This window comes from Oncorhynchus masou, chromosome 29 (genome assembly GCF_036934945.1).
Source record: "Oncorhynchus masou masou isolate Uvic2021 chromosome 29, UVic_Omas_1.1, whole genome shotgun sequence".
NCBI lineage: Eukaryota > Metazoa > Chordata > Actinopteri > Salmoniformes > Salmonidae > Oncorhynchus > Oncorhynchus masou.
This window is the reverse complement of record NC_088240.1, coordinates 98,771,643-98,790,033: the sequence shown is the minus strand read 5'-3', so window position 1 is coordinate 98,790,033 and position 18,391 is coordinate 98,771,643. Positions and strand designations below refer to the sequence as shown.

Here is an 18,391-nt window from a genome sequence, read left to right as displayed (position 1 = left end):
CAGCAATGCTTGTCAGTCCTGGGCTTTACTCAACCATACCTCTAATTAAATAACCCACACAAAGTATCTAGTCAGAGATGTCAGTATATTACATTATTGTATGACACAACCACAGTCTGTTATAACATTGTATATTCTGTCAAAATAAAGTATATCACTATTCTTTTCTACATGACTGACCAAACAGCTGTGATGTCCAATGTGGATATACATGATTTTATCAAAAGGAAATATTCCTCTAGAATTCATGACTCTGTATCATATCATCCAACATTGGGTTTGGAGTGCAAAGACAAAACTATTGTTGTGAAAATATCCCTGACATTCAATGACAATTCCATTGGCATTTACTGGTGTTTCACTAGTAACAAAGTAAGCGTTTACATTTGCCAGGAGTCATAAAACGATGTAGAGGAAATTAAATATACAAACTAATTCACCATTTAGTGAAAAAAGAAAACATTTGTGCAGTCAAGAAGACTGTTACTATATACTCAAGGTCAACCCTATCAAGGTCAACCCTATCAAGGTCAACCCTATCAAGGTCAACCCTATCAAGGTCACTTGAGGTCATTCTTATCTGGTGTAACTCCCAGTATTGAGTCCTCTGCCCGTTTATGCGTCTCCATGGTAACCTGCAGCTGCCAATATCTGAGGTAGAGCCACATCAAGCTACCATTCTTCCTCTTGTCCATTTTCTTCACGTTTAGGAGGCGATTGTTGCCTTTGGCACAGTAGCGGTCGTTCTTAAAGATATCCTTCAGGTCTCCCTCCAGATCTGTATCCGTTCCCAACGGTTCCTTCACCACCTTGAGGAGCAGGTTCTTCTCCATCTCCAGCCTATGTTCCCTGGGGAGGAGCAGGTTGCAGTAGGCCCCCTGTCTCTCCACAAGGTCCTCCTCCAGATCCTTCAGCATGGCTGAGGCCCTCTGGTGCCAGTCACTCTCTCTGGCCAGAGCGTGTTGGAGGATGGCCCCAGCGGCGCCGGATTCTAAAAGCTTCATCTTCTCTTGCTCCAGAGCCTGGCGATTTGAAAATGAAATGTTTAGTAAACACAAGATAATACAAATCTCAACTGTTGCTTCAGGGTTTAGTCTAGTTGTTAGTTACACAGCACTGTGGTTAGAGCAAAAGGCCAAAAACCGAAAGGTTGCTGGATTGAATTACTGAGCTGACAAGGTCAAAATCTGTTGCTCTGCCCCTGCGCAAAACAGTTAACCCAGTGTTCCCAAGGCAGCTAACCCACTGTTCCCCAGGCAGCTAACCCACTGTTCCCCAGGCAGCTAACCCACTGTTCCCCAGGCAGTTAACCCACTGTTCCCCAGGCAGTTAACCCACTGTTCCCCAGGCAGCTAACCCACTGTTCCCCAGGCAGTTAACCCACTGTTCCCCAGGCAGTTAACCCACTGTTCCCCGGGCAGTTAACCCAGTGTTCCCCAGGCAGTTAACCCAGTGTTCCCCAGGCAGTTAACCCACTGTTCCCCGGGCAGTTAACCCAGTGTTCCCCAGGCAGTTAACCCACTGTTCCCCAGGCAGTTAACCCACTGTTCCCCAGGCAGCTAACCCACTGTTCCCCAGGCAGTTAACCCACTGTTCCCCAGGCAGTTAACCCACTGTTCCCCGGGCAGTTAACCCAGTGTTCCCCAGGCAGTTAACCCACTGTTCCCCATGCAGTTAACCCACTGTTCCCCAGGCAGTTAACCCACTGTTCCCCAGGCAGTTAATCCACTGTTCCCCAGGCAGTTAACCCACTGTTCCCCATGCAGTTAACCCACTGTTCCCCATGCAGTTAACCCACTGTTCCCCAGGCAGTTAACCCACTGTTCCCCAGGCAGTTAATCCACTGTTCCCCAGGCAGTTAACCCACTGTTCCCCGGGCAGTTAACCCACTGTTCCCCGGGCAGTTAACCCACTGTTCCCCAGGCAGTTAACCCACTGTTCCCCAGGCAGTTAACCCACTGTTCCCCGGGCAGTTAACCCACTGTTCCCCGGGCAGTTAACCCACTGTTCCCCAGGCAGTTAACCCACTGTTCCCCAGGCAGTTAACCCACTGTTCCCCAGGCAGTTAACCCACTGTTCCCAAGGCAGTTAACCCACTGTTCCCAAGGCAGTTAACCCACTGTTCCCCGGGCACCGAAGACGTGGATGTCGGTTTAAGGCAGCCCCCTGCACCTCTCTGATTCAGAAGGTTAAATGCAGAAGACACATTTCAGTTGAAGGCATTCAATTGTACAACTGACTAGGTCTCCCCCTTTCCCCTTTCAGTACACATGTGTTGGTATACCAGTGTCTACATGGGTTTGAATCTGACCCATCGTCCTTCTGGAACACATCTCATACCTTTCCTGTGTCTCTTTCACTGTCCCTATCTGTTCAATTTAAACATCAACAAATAACCTCAGCTTATAACAACTCCATCTTAAAATCATCATTCCCCTCACACCTTCAAGGCCCTTACCAGGCTCCACTAGGAGTTAAAACTAAGTTAAATATGCATTCTCAAACATTTTGATAATTTCAGCCTGTAGTTTTGAAAGTGTTGCTCATGAGCCAAAAGTGGTCCCTGTTATTTGTGTACTACTTCATTTAATTGTGTACTACATCATCCAGTTGTGTACTACATCATCCAGTTGTGTACTACATCATCCAGTTGTGTACTACTTCATCCAGTTGTGTACTACTTCATCCAGTTGTGTACTACATCATCCAGTTGTGTACTACATCATCCAGTTGTGTACTACTTCATCCAGTTGTGTACTACTTCATCCATTTCTTGCGACAAGCTACGAATTTTGCAATTTGTATGATATCATACGAATTTAGAAATATGTGTGATATGTTACAAATCCAATTTGTGCTATATGTTACAGATTCACTGTGCTTAAGATCCCGGGGTGCATCTTTAAGTCAAGTCCTCCCACCTCTCGTTCCACCTGTAGCTGTTTGCGTTCCTCCATGACCTGCTGGCTCTGTGAGATGAGGGCCTGGCGGTACCCCTGGACCCTCTGCCTCTCCTTCTCCAGCTCCAGCTCTAAGATGGCCGCTGCCCGCCGGTTCTCCGTCAGGGTGTCTCTGTACTTCATCTCAAGGTCGGAGGTCACGGCAGACATGTCCTGGTCGTACCGGGCCTTGACCTTTATGATCTCTGTCTTAGACTCTCTGGTCCAGATCCAGCCTGAGGATGGGAGGTTGTTTGGTTATTATAGGGCGTAGTCCTGACTAGGGCTTAAACCCAGGACATTGTGGCTGTTGACCAAACACTTTCTCATATAATAACCCACCAACCTCCCCTCCTCAGAGAAGGTGTTGGTGCAACAGTCCCATGTTCAAGCCCCGGTTGGAACTACCCCATCGGAACTACCCAATCACTTTCCTGCAATATTATATGTAGTGATTGTAATAATACTGTTATAATGTTGTAATGACAAACTATTTGGTGAATGGCAATGCAGTGAAGTCACCACAAAAGAGTATAAGGCTTGTCAGTGTCTGTCAAAGTAAGTACAAGATTGGCCTACAACTTTTGTCTTCGGTTGTATATACGCCACATGTCATGTATAGTGAATATCCTGTCCTTGTGTAACAGCACTGTACTGTGCAGGCTACTTACGAAAGGCAGCCAGCCCCAGCATTGGCACGAGGAGGGCATAATTCCATTTGTTCCCGTCAGCAGCAGCACCTCCTCGTGGGTCTGGCCCCATGTTCCATCTAGGGGGGTCATTCAAGTTGTTCATGGAGGTGCCCTATTCCAGGGGAGAGTCGAATGTTTATACACGTACCTGTCACCACCACACACATTGTTTTATCTAGCTAGCTGACTAGCGGTTGTTACATACAACCAACCTGACCATAAGGCATTACCTTGACCTAAAATTAGGAATAGTAATAACGTTAATTATATTTAAACAAATAGCTAGGCAAGTCAACTAGAAAATATTCGGTTGGTCTCATCTGATAACAAACTCCCTAAACCACAACATTGGCATGTATCCCACATGACGACTGGCACAGCAATGTGGCTAATGGCAGTCTCTCTTTGTTGTCATTGTAACACTTTTAAAAATGTCCATTCTTTGGCCTGAACATGAATAGCTAATTAACACCAACAAAACAAGTGCGGTTTGCTAGCACACTTGCCACAGCTAACACAACAACACAGCTTTACATGGTGGTTAGCTTGCAGGCTAAAATTAACAACAGCTAACTGAGTCATTGCATTAGTGCACGGCTATTTCAGTCCCAAATAACACATTGCAAAGAAGTACAGTAGATTATATTTTTTAAATTGAGCAGACGCTCACCTTGACAAAATGTGTCTAGGTCAATTAGCTATACATTTGTCCCTGTACGGATGGGAAAGATCGATTATACGTTTTTATGCAAGACAATTACAAAGAGACCACTTGTGTTGTACGAGGGTGTTACGGTCAAATATATAGTCTCTATGTCATTATGATATATGTGGAAAGATCATTTTTTAAATTTAAAACTCAACATTTTGTCCGTCTAAATTAATTAATTTTATCTAATGTGTGCTGAAATGGATTTAGAACTTGAAGCGTTGTCAAAAGCCATAAGCCTCCCCTTGCTTTCAAGACGTTTGAGATGGTTTCTTCCAGTGGGCGGGGCCCCAGGAAGGAATTGTTTCCCCCCAAATCCGTATAGATCTGCTCGTTCCTAGACAGTTACTTTGTAGCTGTTAGCAGGAAATCTGGGAATAATAAGGATGGCAAGTGTATCCAGAGTCCTGACCAAGAGGATTTTATCAACTAAAGCCGTGAGTTTAATAATTGTTGTTGGATAATGCATTTGTGTAGTCTGTGAAAAGTCAGTTATGTAACTGCGAGGGGGAGGGAATGCTTCTTTTACAGCTTTCGTCACCTGCAGCAGACACAGCCTTTCATAACAGTCCTCCAGACCAGACCCTTCGTTACATAACGTTCGCTGTCTGAGAGTCACTTTCTGAATATGTCAAAATGAATATACTGTACTTGCTCAATGACCTATTCATAATGACAGGGATTTTCTTTGGGGGTTTAGAGTGTTTTTCCACCTTGATTTGATTGAATGTGTTGCTGGTCCAGTGTGAAATTATGATGGTTTTTGTTTTCTATGTATTTGAGAGTTAATTATATGTCTATGATCTCTACCTATTGATTTATCATGTTTTCCCCACAATTATAGCTCCCTGCAGCCGCCCGATGTAGCTCCAGGAACATCCACTTCTCCATCTATGGGAAGAAGGACAACGCCAAAGTGTCAGATGATGTGAGTTTTACACAAAAGCATATAACACCCACTGTGTTTCTTCTTCTTCCGTTTAATGCAAGACACATTTTTAAATAAAGAGACATTCTGGTTATGAAGTTATTTTGTATTTACATATCTACATACAATTTGCATTGTTAAATTTTTTTTTTTTAAATGATTCCTTTTTAAATTTGTATGATTTGTTTGCAATTTTGTTTGTTCCAATGTCATATCAGCCCTGTTTTTGTGTAGTTATCAATATTCACAGGAGGTCCATGTCTGTCTCTGTGTATCCGAGTCAATATGATTCTGATCCGCAGATCTCAACCCAGTACCCGGTAGTGGATCATGAGTTTGATGCGGTGGTGGTAGGGGCTGGGGGAGCAGGTCTGAGAGCTGCTTTTGGTCTGTCTGAGGCTGGCTTCAACACGGCCTGTGTCACCAAGCTGTTCCCCACTAGGTCTCACACTGTGGCAGCACAGGTAGGCCTATGCATATTTATGGGTGAATACCTAACTTCAGTCTCACATTGACATCAATGCATCAAGCGATTCGTACCTCATTTCATGTTTTTCATATTTTACTAGTTGGAGGGAATTGGGGTTTGGCTTGGGAGTAGTTGGGTAGCTTCTCAACAATCATCTGTAGTTGAAGTGTAACGGCTTTCTTCTACCTCCTTCTCTGACGAAGAGGTGGAATAAGGATCGGACCAAAATGCAACGTGGTTCGTTCGATACATCTTAAATGAAGAAGAACACGAACAATACAAAACAACAAACGTCGAAAACCGAAACAGCCTCGACTGGTGCAACAAACACAGAGACAGGAACAAACACACAGTGAAACCCAGGCTACCTAAATATGGTTCCCAATCAGAAACAACGATAATCACCTGACTCTGATTGAGAACCGCCTCAGGCAGCCATAGACTAATCTATACACCCCACACAACCCCAAGACGAAACACACTACAAATAAACCCATGTCACACCCTGGCCTGACCCAATACATGAATAATAAATATAGACCAGGGCGTGACATGAAGTGCATGTGAAGAGTAGTTACTTTCATTACAGAACTATTATGATGAATGAATAGAAATGCACTTGATTCATTTACCGTTCTACATTTGTGTCCTATCCTAAATCCATAATGGACTGTTGAATTCATTAGTGTTGATTTTGTCCAATCCAGGGTGGGATCAATGCAGCCCTGGGTAACATGGAGGGAGATGATTGGAGGTGGCACTTCTACGACACAGTGAAGGGATCTGATTGGCTAGGGGACCAGGATGCTATCCACTACATGACAGAGCAGGCCCCAGCTGCCGTGGTGGAGGTGAGAGATAATTAGTGCACTACATTTTGAACACCATATAGGGTGCAATTTCAGACACAGATCCTGGTGTTTTAGTCTGTTTTTCCCCTGTCGTGGAAATTTCCTCTATTTACCAAATCATGAGAGCAAACTACACACAAGTCAGAGTTGGTTATCACAAAGTCCATCTTTAATTATATGAGTTTATTACAACCCTGTGACTCTCAGATCAATTCAGTGTCTATCAATTAATTCTCTGAGAGTCCCTTACACATTGCAACTGAGATCCTTTATAGCAGAGGCGCACACATCCAGACAGCATAGGCATAATTTATCGTTCAGCTTGGTCTAAACTATGTTCTTTTCTCAAACTCAGAACCATAAACAAATCCTCCATATCAACAGTCTTATATCAAATCCATCCGATCTTGACAAGATCACAGAGACACACTGACTGGTACACAGACATTGTGGAGCCAAGAGATACACGCTTGACCTCTCCCCTCTCTGCGGCCCAAGCAACTTAGTCTTGACATAGAACAGATACTGCAACCCCGCCACAGTATTATACAAAAATAACATTCTGATGAGAAGTAACTTACAAACATATGAATATAAAACATCTTACCTATGTTACCAACTCATTCTGATTATTCCCCAACACCCCAAAGACATAAAATAAAGTGCTGGAATATGTGTAACGTCTGTTTCCAACTCACACTGGGGTGGCAGGGTAGTCTACTGGTTAGAGCATTGGACTAGTAACCGAAAGGTTGCAAGTTCAAATCCCCGAGCTGACAAGGTACAAAACCTGTCGTTCTGCCCCTGAACAGGCAGTTAACCCACTGTTCCTAGGCCGTCATTGAAAATAAGAATTTGTTCTTAACTGACTTGCATAGTAAAATTAAGGTAAAAAAAACAACAACAGAAAACACGTAGAAACCAGAACACAGCTCACTCTCCAGCTCACACTCTCAAACACATAGATCCCCCCTGAATGCAGCTCACTCTCCAGATCCCAGTCACCTGAAATCTGATCACCTGTTCACACACCTGTATGTCATTATCACACACTATTTAGTTCAGTTCTTTGCACCCCATCATTGTGAGGTATTGTTTGTTTTGTGACACTCTATTTGGAGCTCTGTTTTCCCGTAATTTACTCCTCCTGTGTATGATAGGCAAAAGGCGTCATGAGTGAGGCAGGCTAAAACTATCGGATTTCCTGTTATCAACCTATTGCCTGATCTCCCGGACGACGTTACTAGCCTTTTCCCTGCCTGTACTGTTGCCGTTTTGGACCCCCTGTGTATGACCTTCTGGCTGCCCCTGGACCCAGCTACCTGTCTCCTCCTGTGTATGACCTTCTTGCTGCCCCTGGACCCAGCTACCTGTCTCCTCCTGTGTATGACCTTCTGTCTGCCCCTGGACCCAGCTACCTGTCTCCTCCTGTGTATGACCTTCTGGCTGCCCCTGGACCCAGCTACCTGTCTCCTCCTGTGTATGACCTTCTTGCTGCCCCTGGACCCAGCTACCTGTCTCCTCCTGTGTATGACCTACCTGCCCCTGGACCCAGCTACCTGCCTCCTCCTGTGTATGACCTTCTTGCTGCCCCTGGACCCAGCTACCTGTCTCCTCCTGTGTATGACCTTCTGGCTGCCCCTGGACCCAGCTACCTGTCTCCTCCTGTGTATGACCTTCTGCCTGACCCTGGACCCAGCTACCTGTCTCCTCCTGTGTATGACCTTCTTGCTGCCCCTGGACCCAGCTACCTGTCTCCTCCTGTGTATGACCTTCTTGCTGCCCCTGGACCCAGCTACCTGTCTCCTCCTGTGTATGACCTTCTGGCTGCCCCTGGACCCAGCTACCTGTCTCCTCCTGTGTATGACCTTCTTGCTGCCCCTGGACCCAGCTACCTGCCTCCTCCTGTGTATGACCTTCTGGCTGCCCCTGGACCCAGCTACCTGTCTCCTCCTGTGTATGACCTTCTTGCTGCCCCTGGACCCAGCTACCTGCCTCCTCCTGTGTATGACCTTCTGGCTGCCCCTGGACCCAGCTACCTGTCTCCTCCTGTGTATGACCTACTGCCTGCCCCTGGACCCAGCTACCTGTCTCCTCCTGTGTATGACCTTCTTGCTGCCCCTGGACCCAGCTACCTGTCTCCTCCTGTGTATGACCTTCTACCTGCCCCTGGACCCAGCTACCTGCCTCCTCCTGTGGTCCTTTTTACAATAAACACCTGCTGAGCCCTGCGCTTGAAACCATCTCTGACTCCCATCGTGTTCATGACAATATGGTTGTATCACATTGTTCTTTGTGCCCCACCCCCGCTAGCTGGAGAACTTTGGAATGCCCTTCAGTCGGACAGATGATGGGAAGATCTATCAGAGAGCCTTCGGGGGTCAGAGCCTGAATTTTGGAAAGGGAGGCCAAGCACACCGATGCTGCTGTGTAGCTGACAGGACTGGACACTCCCTCCTTCACACATTGTATGGACGGGTATGTTTAATGCTATCATGAGACAGTTACTAGATTCGTCTTATAAAATATGTCCTCTAGTTTGGTTGGATCATTGACTGATTTTTATTTGACAGTTACAACACAGTACATTAGATTTGTAAAAACTTAACAGGAATAACAAAGGTCATTGACTTATTTCCATTGAGGTCCCTAAGGTGAATGGCACAAATAACATTAAGGCCAATGTGTGGTAGTTGAAGTGTAAAAGCTGGAAGCAGAGCTGAGACAAGGGTTTAGTTTGCATTCACAAGTCTGGCTGCAGTCTGAGACCTTGCATACATTGACTGTTATTTATACAACCATGTACCTTTTTGATTTACAATGTCCCATTAGTTGTTCTCCAGTCCTTAAGGTATGATACCAGCTACTTTGTGGAGTACTTTGCCCTGGACCTGCTGATGGAGGATGGTGAATGCAGAGGAGTGATCGCTCTCTGTATGGAGGATGGATCCATCCACCGCTTCAGATCCAACAACACTGTCATCGCTACTGGGTGTGTTTGTTCATGTCCCAGAGCCTTTCATATTTCTCATGCCCCTCTGAATGAAGCCCTGTAATGTCCTGACAATCGCTTTCAGTCAGCGGGATTATACATCGCACATGTCTACACCAATGTAGCGGTATTTATTAGAGAGGGGTAAAGAAAGATTTTGTTGGGGCGCCAGGCAGGTATTAACCATGCCGAAAGGAAAAGAGTAGAATAGAGAGAGTACCACTACCAGACCCACACACATCAGCAGAAGAGACTGCCTAGAGTGTAGCCTGTTTACCAGATAGCCAGTGGAGAGAAAAGAGAATACACACCATATAAAACCCACATCACAGCACAGGGGTAACCCCAACAAGAATACCTCATACAATAGTAATACTAATAATGGCAGCACAATTTAACAGAAACTTCATACAAGAAAGAACCCAGTCATCAACAGAGGATTTGCAATAATCTGTATTATCTTCCAATGGATGAGTGCAGAGGGTATGAATGTGGGGGGGTGTTCAGACACAACAAAGGCCTTAAAAATGTCCACAATCTTCTTGGCCACATGTCATTAGTACACCTCAATACAGTTCACATAACAATACACAACTTGCAAGCAACCTCCCTTTTAACTAAAATGTCCATCCAAATACTTCTGGCAGGGCAATAATAGTCCAGCTCTAATGAACTTCAATGGGAAGTGCATTTGAAAAATAGAGAGTCTGTTGCAGGGTAAAGCACTGGAACGATAGAGGGAAGAGAAAGAGAACAAGAGAGATCTTAGCTGTGGTCTTCAGGCGTGCCTGTGTACTGTCTGACTGTCCGATGGTTTGTATGTCAAAGCTTCGCAACAATGTTGCTACTAATCCATGCGATCCATAACGGGCGCGGTCCCAAACGAAAACAACCACGACCTAGAGCAATCACACTGATGATTGAGTTAAATACTTTATTAACGACACACGCTGAAACAAACAAAACTTCTGCAGCACAATCAAACTGCCGCGCCACCCAAGAGCCCCTCCCCAAAGAGCTGTCTTTATTTCCTTACTGCTGATGCGCCCTTAAAGTGGCAGTGCACAGTGAAGGCTCCGGGCAGGATTTCGCCACACCAGTAGCGACCTCCTTATATCCATTATCTCTCTTTGTATGTGTAGTGGTTATGGCCGTACCTACTTCAGCTGTACCTCAGCCCACACCAGCACCGGGGATGGTAACGCCATGGTAACCAGAGCTGGCCTACCATGCCAGGACCTGGAGTTTGTACAGTTCCACCCCACCGGTAAGAACCACAGCCACTAACTATACTGTAACTATACTGTAACTAGTAAGAACCACAGCCACAAACTATACTGTAACTATACTGTAACTATACTGTAACCAGTAAGAACCACAGCTACTAACTATACTGTAACTATACTGTAACTAGTAAGAACCACAGCCACTAACTATACTGTAACTATACTGTAACTATACTGTACTATACTGTAACTAGTAAGAACCACAGCCACTAACTATACTGTAACTATACTGTAACTATACTAACTATACTGTAACTAGTAAGAACCACAGCCACTAACTATACTGTAACTATACTGTAACTAGTAAGAACCACAGCCACTAACTATACTGTAACTATACTGTAACTATACTGTAACTAGTAAGAACCACAGCTACTAACTATACTGTAACTATACTGTAACTATACTGTAACCAGTAAGAACCACAGCTACTAACTATACTGTAACTATACTGTAACTAGTAAGAACCACAGCCACTAACTATACTGTAACTATACTGTAACTAGTAAGAACCACAGCCACTAACTATACTGTAACTATACTGTAACTAGTAAGAACCACAGCCACTAACTATACTGTAACCAGTAAGAACCACAGCCACTAACTATACTGTAACTATACTGTAACTAGTAAGGAGATCCATGGCCACTTCCCACTTATGAAATCCATATGTACTATAAGGATTTGTTTTAAGGTAAACTGACTGACCTTTTCATTACGTAAATGCAAAGGTCATCAGTGTATATTTGACCTGAGGTGACACCCGACACCATAGCTGTGATGTAACCCTGTCAGGTATCTATGGTGCCGGCTGCCTCATCACTGAGGGTAGCCGTGGCGAGGGAGGGATCCTCATCAACAGTGAAGGAGAGCGCTTTATGGAACGCTACGCTCCCAACGCCAAAGATCTGGCCTCCCGGGATGTGGTGTCACGCTCCATGACCATTGAGATCCGTGAGGGAAGGTATGATAATCAACAATACTGAATATTGATTTAATTACATATTTCGCTCCACCAGTAGTATCTGACTCAATCCCTAACCCTTAATATCGTTACTTCCTGGAGATGGAAGTAAACATTTTATTGGAATTTGAGTCCACAACTTGATATTGGCACTAAAATCTATGATTCGAACCTGAAAGACACACTCTCTCACAGAAAGACACTCTCTCTCACAGAAAGACACACTCTCTCACAGAAAGACACTCTCTCTCACAGAAAGACACACTCTCTCACAGAAAGACACTCTCTCTCACAGAAAGACACACTCTCTCACAGAAAGACACTCTCTCACAGAAAGACACTCTCTCTCACAGAAAGACACTCTCTCTCACAGAAAGACACTCTCTCTCACAGAAAGACACACTCTCTCACAGAAAGACACTCTCTCTCACAGAAAGACACTCTCTCTCACAGAAAGACACTCTCTCTCACAGAAAGACACTCTCTCTCACAGAAAGACACTCTCTCTCACAGAAAGACTCTCACAGAAGCCTTTTTTTTCTCCATTTCCAGGGGTTGTGGTCCGGAGAAGGACCATGTGTACCTGCAGTTGCACCACCTGCCCCACCAGCAGCTGGCCACCCGCCTGCCTGGTATCTCTGAGACCGCCATGATCTTTGCTGGGGTTGACGTCACCAAAGAGCCCATCCCTGTCCTGCCCACCGTCCACTACAACATGGGAGGAATCCCCACTAACTATAAGGGACAGGTAGATTATAACACTCTTTACAATTCTCACTGTTAGTTTGGGGGGATTTTCTTGTCTCCGTAAGGGATTGTGATCACTATGGCTGGGTAAGAGTGATAGATAGATTAGTTAACATTTATTGTTCTTCAAGAAACTTCACGTCAGTCAATCAGTCTTACCCAGAACTAGATAGACATTATTTGACTCTAGACCGACCTGTAACGGTCTTGATCATCTTCCTCTCAGGTCATAACTCATCCAGATGGGGAGGACAAGGTGGTGCCAGGGCTGTATGCCTGTGGTGAGGCTGCCTGTGCCAGTGTCCATGGTGCCAACCGGCTGGGTGCCAACTCCCTGCTGGATCTGGTGGTGTTTGGCAGAGCCTGTGCCCTCACCATCGCTGACACCTGCACTCCAGGTAAGCAGGCTCTTCACACTATGACTGATTGGTTAGATAATTGGTTGATTTCTAGATTGTTTAATCAGTCATGTTAAAAAGCGAATAGCTAATAATGCTTTAATGTACTTGGAGTTTGACTGTCTCTTTTTGACATTCTAGGTGAGAAGCTTTCCCCACTGAAGCCCAGTGCTGGAGAGGAGTCTGTGGCCAACCTGGACAAGATCAGGTTTGCTGACGGGAACACCAGAACCTCTGAGATCAGACTCAACATGCAGAGAGTGAGGAATACATGTTGACTAAAAGGTTTTCTGTTGAAATGTATTGTCATCTGTATCCAGTCTAGTGTATTTAACTAGACAGTGCAGTGGTACACATAGAGCAGGGCTCCCCAACCCTGTTCCTGGAGAGATACCCTCCTGTAGGTTTTAACTCCAACCCTGTTCCTGGAGAGCCACCCTCCTGTAGGTTTTATCTCCAACCCTGTTCCTGGAGAGCCACCCTCCTGTAGGTTATAACTCCAACCATGTTCCTGGAGAGCCACCCTCCTGTAGGTTTTCTGCTCCAACCCTGTTCCTGGAGAGTTACCCTCCTGTAGGTTTTCACTCCAACCCTGTTCCTGGAGAGTTACCCTCCTGTAGGTTTTCACTCCAACACTGTTCCTGGAGAGTTACCCTCCTGTAGGTTAACTCCAACCCCAGTTGTAACTGACCTGATTCAGCTTATCAACCAGCTAATTATTAAAATCAGGTGTGCTAGATTAGGGTTGGAGGGAAAACCTACAGGAGGGTAGCTCTCCAGGAACAGGGTTGTAGTGAGAACCTACAGGAGGGTAGCTCTCCAGGAACAGGGTTGTAGTGAAAACCTTTAGGAGGGTAGCTCTCCAGGAACAGGGTTGGAGTTAAAACCTACAGTAGGGTTGTACAGGGAACAGGGTTGGACAGTCCTGACTTAGATGTTTCATTTGTCATGTCTGAGCTCTTTAAAACCAATCTTCTTCTCTTTTTGTCTCCGTCTCCAGACGATGCAGACCCATGCAGCAGTGTTCCGTACCGGTGACGTTCTGAAGGAGGGATGTGACAAGATGGACGCCATCTACCAGACCATGGAGGACATCAAGACATTCGACCGTGGTCAGTAGTTTACCTCAAATTAATATTCAGAGTTGATCTCACTTAGATGTGTTGACTTTATGTTGTTATTGTATCTCTTGATTCAGTCGTTTTCAGTGAGATTTAGGGCAGTTTTACTCATAGCTGGTCCTGAGGCTGCTACAGCACTCACTGAAAAATCAGAAGAAAAAAACATGTAAAAAAATATATATATTGTTCACAAAAGTAGTGCTCTGGGCCTTTACTAGTCCTGTATTTGCAGACCGATATAAAAAAATCAGCACCCCCTGTCTCCAAAATAATCTCAACAGCTCCACCCCAAAGCTCCTGTACTTCCTGCAGCTCTGGTCTTACCAGACCTGGATTAAAACACTTGTCCTGGACTCAGGATCGTCAGGTCACAGGATTGGTGTTGGTTCTTCTAACTAACGTTTCCCTCCCGTTCGGTCAGGTATGGTGTGGAACACTGACCTGGTCGAGTCTCTGGAGCTGCAGAACCTGATGCTGAACGCGGTCCAGACTATTCACTCTGCCGAGGCCCGCAAGGAGACCAGGGGAGCACACGCCCGGGAGGACTACAAGGTGAGAGGAGGATGGATTCTCATCTGGTTAAATAAGATGAGGAGAGCATTCTCCAACCAGCCACTCAAATGAAGTGATCTACAACTCAGGGCCTCAACGCTGCACTACACGTCTCCTAATTGTAGCGATACAAGGATTGATTGGCTGGTTGATTTATAGATGAATTGGTTAATTTATTTGTTGAATGTCCGATTGGTTGATTGGTTAATTGATAGGCAGTGGACTTGAATGTGACATTGTGTGTTCCAGGACCGTATGGATGAGCTGGACTACGCCAGGCCTCTGGCAGGACAGGAGAGGAAGCCTTTCCAACAGCATTGGAGAAAACACACCATGTCCACTGTGGATCCTAAGACTGGCGAGGTAAAACAACTACCACGACTGTCTGTGTGTCTGATGGAAACGCATAGGGACAATCTTCCCTGAACAGAATCAAGCCTGTCTGGACTAAAAAAGCATTGCTCTTGATTGAACATACTGTTTAGACCAGAAATAGGTTTTTGGATGGAGATGGAGAAATACAAATGAGGGCCTTTGGACTGATCTGTTATTAGGAGACTGATCTGTTATTAGGAGACTGATCTGCTATTAGGAGACTGATCTGGTAGTAGGAGACTGATCTGCTATTAGGAGACTGATCTGGTAGTAGGAGACTGATCTGGTAGTAGGAGACTGATCTGGTAGTAGGAGACTGATCTGGTATTAGGAGACTGATCTGGTAGTAGGAGACTGATCTGGTGTTAGGAGACTGATCTGGTGTTAGGAGACTGATCTGTTAGTAGGAGACTGATCTGCTATTAGGAGACGGATCTGTTATTAGGAGACTGATCTGTTAGTAGGAGACTGATCTGGTGTTAGGAGACTGATCTGGTGTTAGGAGACTGATCTGGTATTAAGAGACTGATCTGGTAGTAGGAGACTGATCTGGTATTAAGAGACTGATCTGTTATTAGGAGACTGATCTGGTAGTAGGAGACTGATCTGTTATTAGGAGACTGATCTGTTAGTAGGAGACTGATCTGGTAGTAGGAGACTGATCTGGTAGTAGGAGACTGATCTGGTGTTAGGAGACTGATCTGGTATTAAGAGACTGATCTGGTAGTAGGAGACTGATCTGGTATTAAGAGACTGATCTGGTATTAGGAGACTGATCTGGTATTAGGAGACTGATCTGGTATTAGGAGACTGATCTGTTATTAGGAGACTGATCTGTTATTAGGAGGCTGATCTGGTATTAGATCTGCTATTAGGAGGCGGATCTGCTATTAGGAGGCGGATCTGCTATTAGGAGACTGATCTGGTAGTAGGAGACTGATCTGGTAGTAGGAGACTGATCTGGTATTAAGAGACTGATCTGGTATTAGGAGACTGATCTGTTATTAGGAGACTGATCTGTTATTAGGAGACTGATCTGTTAGTAGGAGACTGATCTGTTATTAGATCTGCTATTAGGAGACTGATCTGCTATTAGGAGACGGATCTGCTATTAGGAGACTGATCTGCTATTAGGAGACTGATCAGCTATTAGGAGACTGATCTGGTATTAGGAGACGGATCTGCTATTAGATCTGCTATTAGGAGACTGATCTGGTAGTAGGAGACTGATCTGCTATTAGGAGACTGATCTGCTATTAGGACACTGATCTGCTATTAGGAGACTGATCTGCTATTAGGAGACTGATCTGCTATTAGGAGACTGATCTGCTATTAGGAGACTGATCTGCTATTAGGAGACTGATCTGGTATTAGGAGGCGGATCTGGTATTAGGAGGCGGATCTGGTATTAGGAGGCGGATCTGGTATTAGGAGGCGGATCTGGTATTAGGAGGCGGATCTGGTATTAGGAGGCGGATCTGGTATTAGGAGGCGGATCTGTTATTAGGAGGCGGATCTGGTATTAGGAGGCGGATCTGGTATTAGGAGGCGGATCTGGTATTAGGAGGCGGATCTGGTATTAGGAGGCGGATCTGGTATTAGGAGGCTGATCTGGTATTAGGAGACTGATCTGGTATTAGGAGACTGATCTGGTATTAGGAGACTGATCTGGTATTAGGAGACTGATCTGCTATTAGGAGACTGATCTGGTAGTAGGAGACTGATCTGGTAGTAGGAGACTGATCTGTTATTAGATCTGCTATTAGGAGACGGATCTGGTATTAGGAGACTGATCTGGTATTAGGAGACTGATCTGGTATTAGGAGACTGATCTGGTATTAGGAGACTGATCTGGTATTAGGAGACTGATCTGGCATTAGGAGACTGATCTGGTATTAGGAGACTGATCTGTTATTAGATCTGCTATTAGGAGGCTGATCTGGTATTAGGAGACTGATCTGGTATTAGGAGGCTGATCTGGTATTAGGAGGCGGATCTGGTATTAGGAGACTGATCTGGTATTAGGAGACTGATCTGGTATTAGGAGACTGATCTCTCTGTCATGTTCCAGGTAACTCTGGAGTACCGACCAGTGATTGACACCTCTCTGGACCAGGGGGAATGTTCTGCCGTCCCTCCAGCCATCCGCTCCTATTGAGACCATCTCAACAGGAACACTTATTTATTATTGTCAGTCTGTACGCTTCCAGCAAAACCCACCTAGGATCCATTTCACTGTGTGACCTTCACTCTGTGTGAGGGAGCACTGTAGATAGGGAATTATTGCTGTCTCACATGCAGTTAGACTTTCAACCCACATATTGTAGTCTACACTTGCAAGCAAAGGAATTGTTAAGGTATTGTGATTGAAGTTTGTAAATATAGAACTGTTTTCTAATTGTCTGTTGTCATATGAAGCTGTAGAGTAGTTTCCCTATAGGTATGTAGTTACCTAACTACTCCCATTCTCTGTGGCCTTTATTATCCGCGTATACCATAATATTAGGACTCTGAATGGAAAACTGAATGTGAATGTTGTGTCATCGTTGTAGTCCAGAGTGCTGACACGTCCTGTTTCCTGTAGATGTCCCTCCAGCGTCATTAACACATCGTCTTTAATGATTAACCTTTCAGGATAAATTCATGTGTAGAACTGGCGTGTGACCAGCAATATTTGATGGGATGTTTGATTTCACTCTGCTTGCTACAGGTTATGCACTTTATGGCAAGATTTAAAAATATTCTCAACTATAGATGTCTTTGTGCTATTTACTGGTGGAATATAGTGGACATTAAGACAATTAGTAAGGGGGAATAAATTAAATACTATGTATGTTACCAATAATTAATTTATATTTGCTTTGTTCTCATGTTCTGTGTATTATTTCAAATGTGTCATTAAACTTTAAATCATTAAATCAACTCTAGACAACTTTTTTTTTCCTATTCATTTGACTATGTCTGACCATTTCATTCATGTCACCTGGCCACCTAAACAGGACCAGTACATGTTCCCCTTCTCTCCAGTTGTGAGTGGCTGTTATATGTACCACCGTGATGAAGTCCAGGTTACATCCCGAATGCCACCGTATTCCCTATGTAGTGCACTACATTTGACCAGGAACCATACGGTGCCATTTGGGAAGTTGCCAAGCTGAATGCACAGCAGGAGTCTTTTCCCCACTAGATGTATGGCAGGTCTCAACAGGCATGGAAAACACACCTCCCCGCTCCGAGGGACTGATTCTGCAGGTACGGGACTGAGCAGAGGATCAGACTGTTAGCACACAGACATTTAATGAGCAGAGGATCAGACTGTTAGCACACAGATATTTAATGAGCAGAGGATCAGCCTGTTAGCACACAGA

The 18,391-nt window shown here is 44.9% G+C and overlaps 2 protein-coding genes across 2 annotated transcripts; one reads left to right on the top strand and one right to left on the bottom strand.

The window, feature by feature from the left end:
- Positions 1–66: 66 nt before the first annotated feature.
- LOC135521048 (coiled-coil domain-containing protein 127-like) lies at positions 67–4,391 on the bottom strand. The gene is made up of 4 exons (XM_064946963.1): positions 4,302–4,391; positions 3,611–3,743; positions 2,922–3,175; positions 67–1,022 (listed from the first exon to the last, which is right to left on the bottom strand). Exons 2-4 carry the CDS (start codon positions 3,732–3,734, stop codon positions 561–563), a joined length of 840 nt encoding a protein of 279 aa, XP_064803035.1. The 5' UTR covers positions 3,735–3,743; positions 4,302–4,391; the 3' UTR covers positions 67–560.
- Positions 4,392–4,635: 244 nt separating this feature from the next.
- On the top strand, positions 4,636–17,945 carry LOC135521046 (succinate dehydrogenase [ubiquinone] flavoprotein subunit, mitochondrial-like). Its single transcript, XM_064946957.1, has 15 exons — positions 4,636–4,777; positions 5,185–5,268; positions 5,571–5,732; positions 6,445–6,588; positions 8,902–9,066; positions 9,432–9,580; positions 10,723–10,847; positions 11,662–11,830; positions 12,383–12,578; positions 12,804–12,975; positions 13,117–13,235; positions 13,976–14,087; positions 14,518–14,648; positions 14,898–15,011; positions 17,095–17,945. The coding sequence occupies exons 1-15, from the start codon at positions 4,727–4,729 to the stop codon at positions 17,179–17,181; spliced, it is 1,980 nt and encodes a 659-aa protein (XP_064803029.1). The 5' UTR covers positions 4,636–4,726; the 3' UTR covers positions 17,182–17,945.
- Positions 17,946–18,391: the final 446 nt, after the last annotated feature.

Excerpts from the sequence above, each read along its gene's own strand:
- LOC135521048 (XM_064946963.1), bottom strand. The coding sequence starts at position 3,734 with ATGAACAACTTGAATGACCCCCCTAGATGGAACATGGGGCCAGACCCA. Across the intron at positions 3,176-3,610 it reads GCTGGGGCTGGCTGCCTTTC|GCTGGATCTGGACCAGAGAG; the intron begins GTAAGTAGCCTG and ends TCCCATCCTCAG. Across the intron at positions 1,023-2,921 it reads AGCTACAGGTGGAACGAGAG|GCTCTGGAGCAAGAGAAGAT; the intron begins GTGGGAGGACTT and ends TCAAATCGCCAG.
- LOC135521046 (XM_064946957.1), top strand. The coding sequence starts at position 4,727 with ATGGCAAGTGTATCCAGAGTCCTGACCAAGAGGATTTTATCAACTAAA. Across the intron at positions 11,831-12,382 it reads ATTGAGATCCGTGAGGGAAG|GGGTTGTGGTCCGGAGAAGG; the intron begins GTATGATAATCA and ends CTCCATTTCCAG. Across the intron at positions 14,649-14,897 it reads ACGCCCGGGAGGACTACAAG|GACCGTATGGATGAGCTGGA; the intron begins GTGAGAGGAGGA and ends TGTGTGTTCCAG.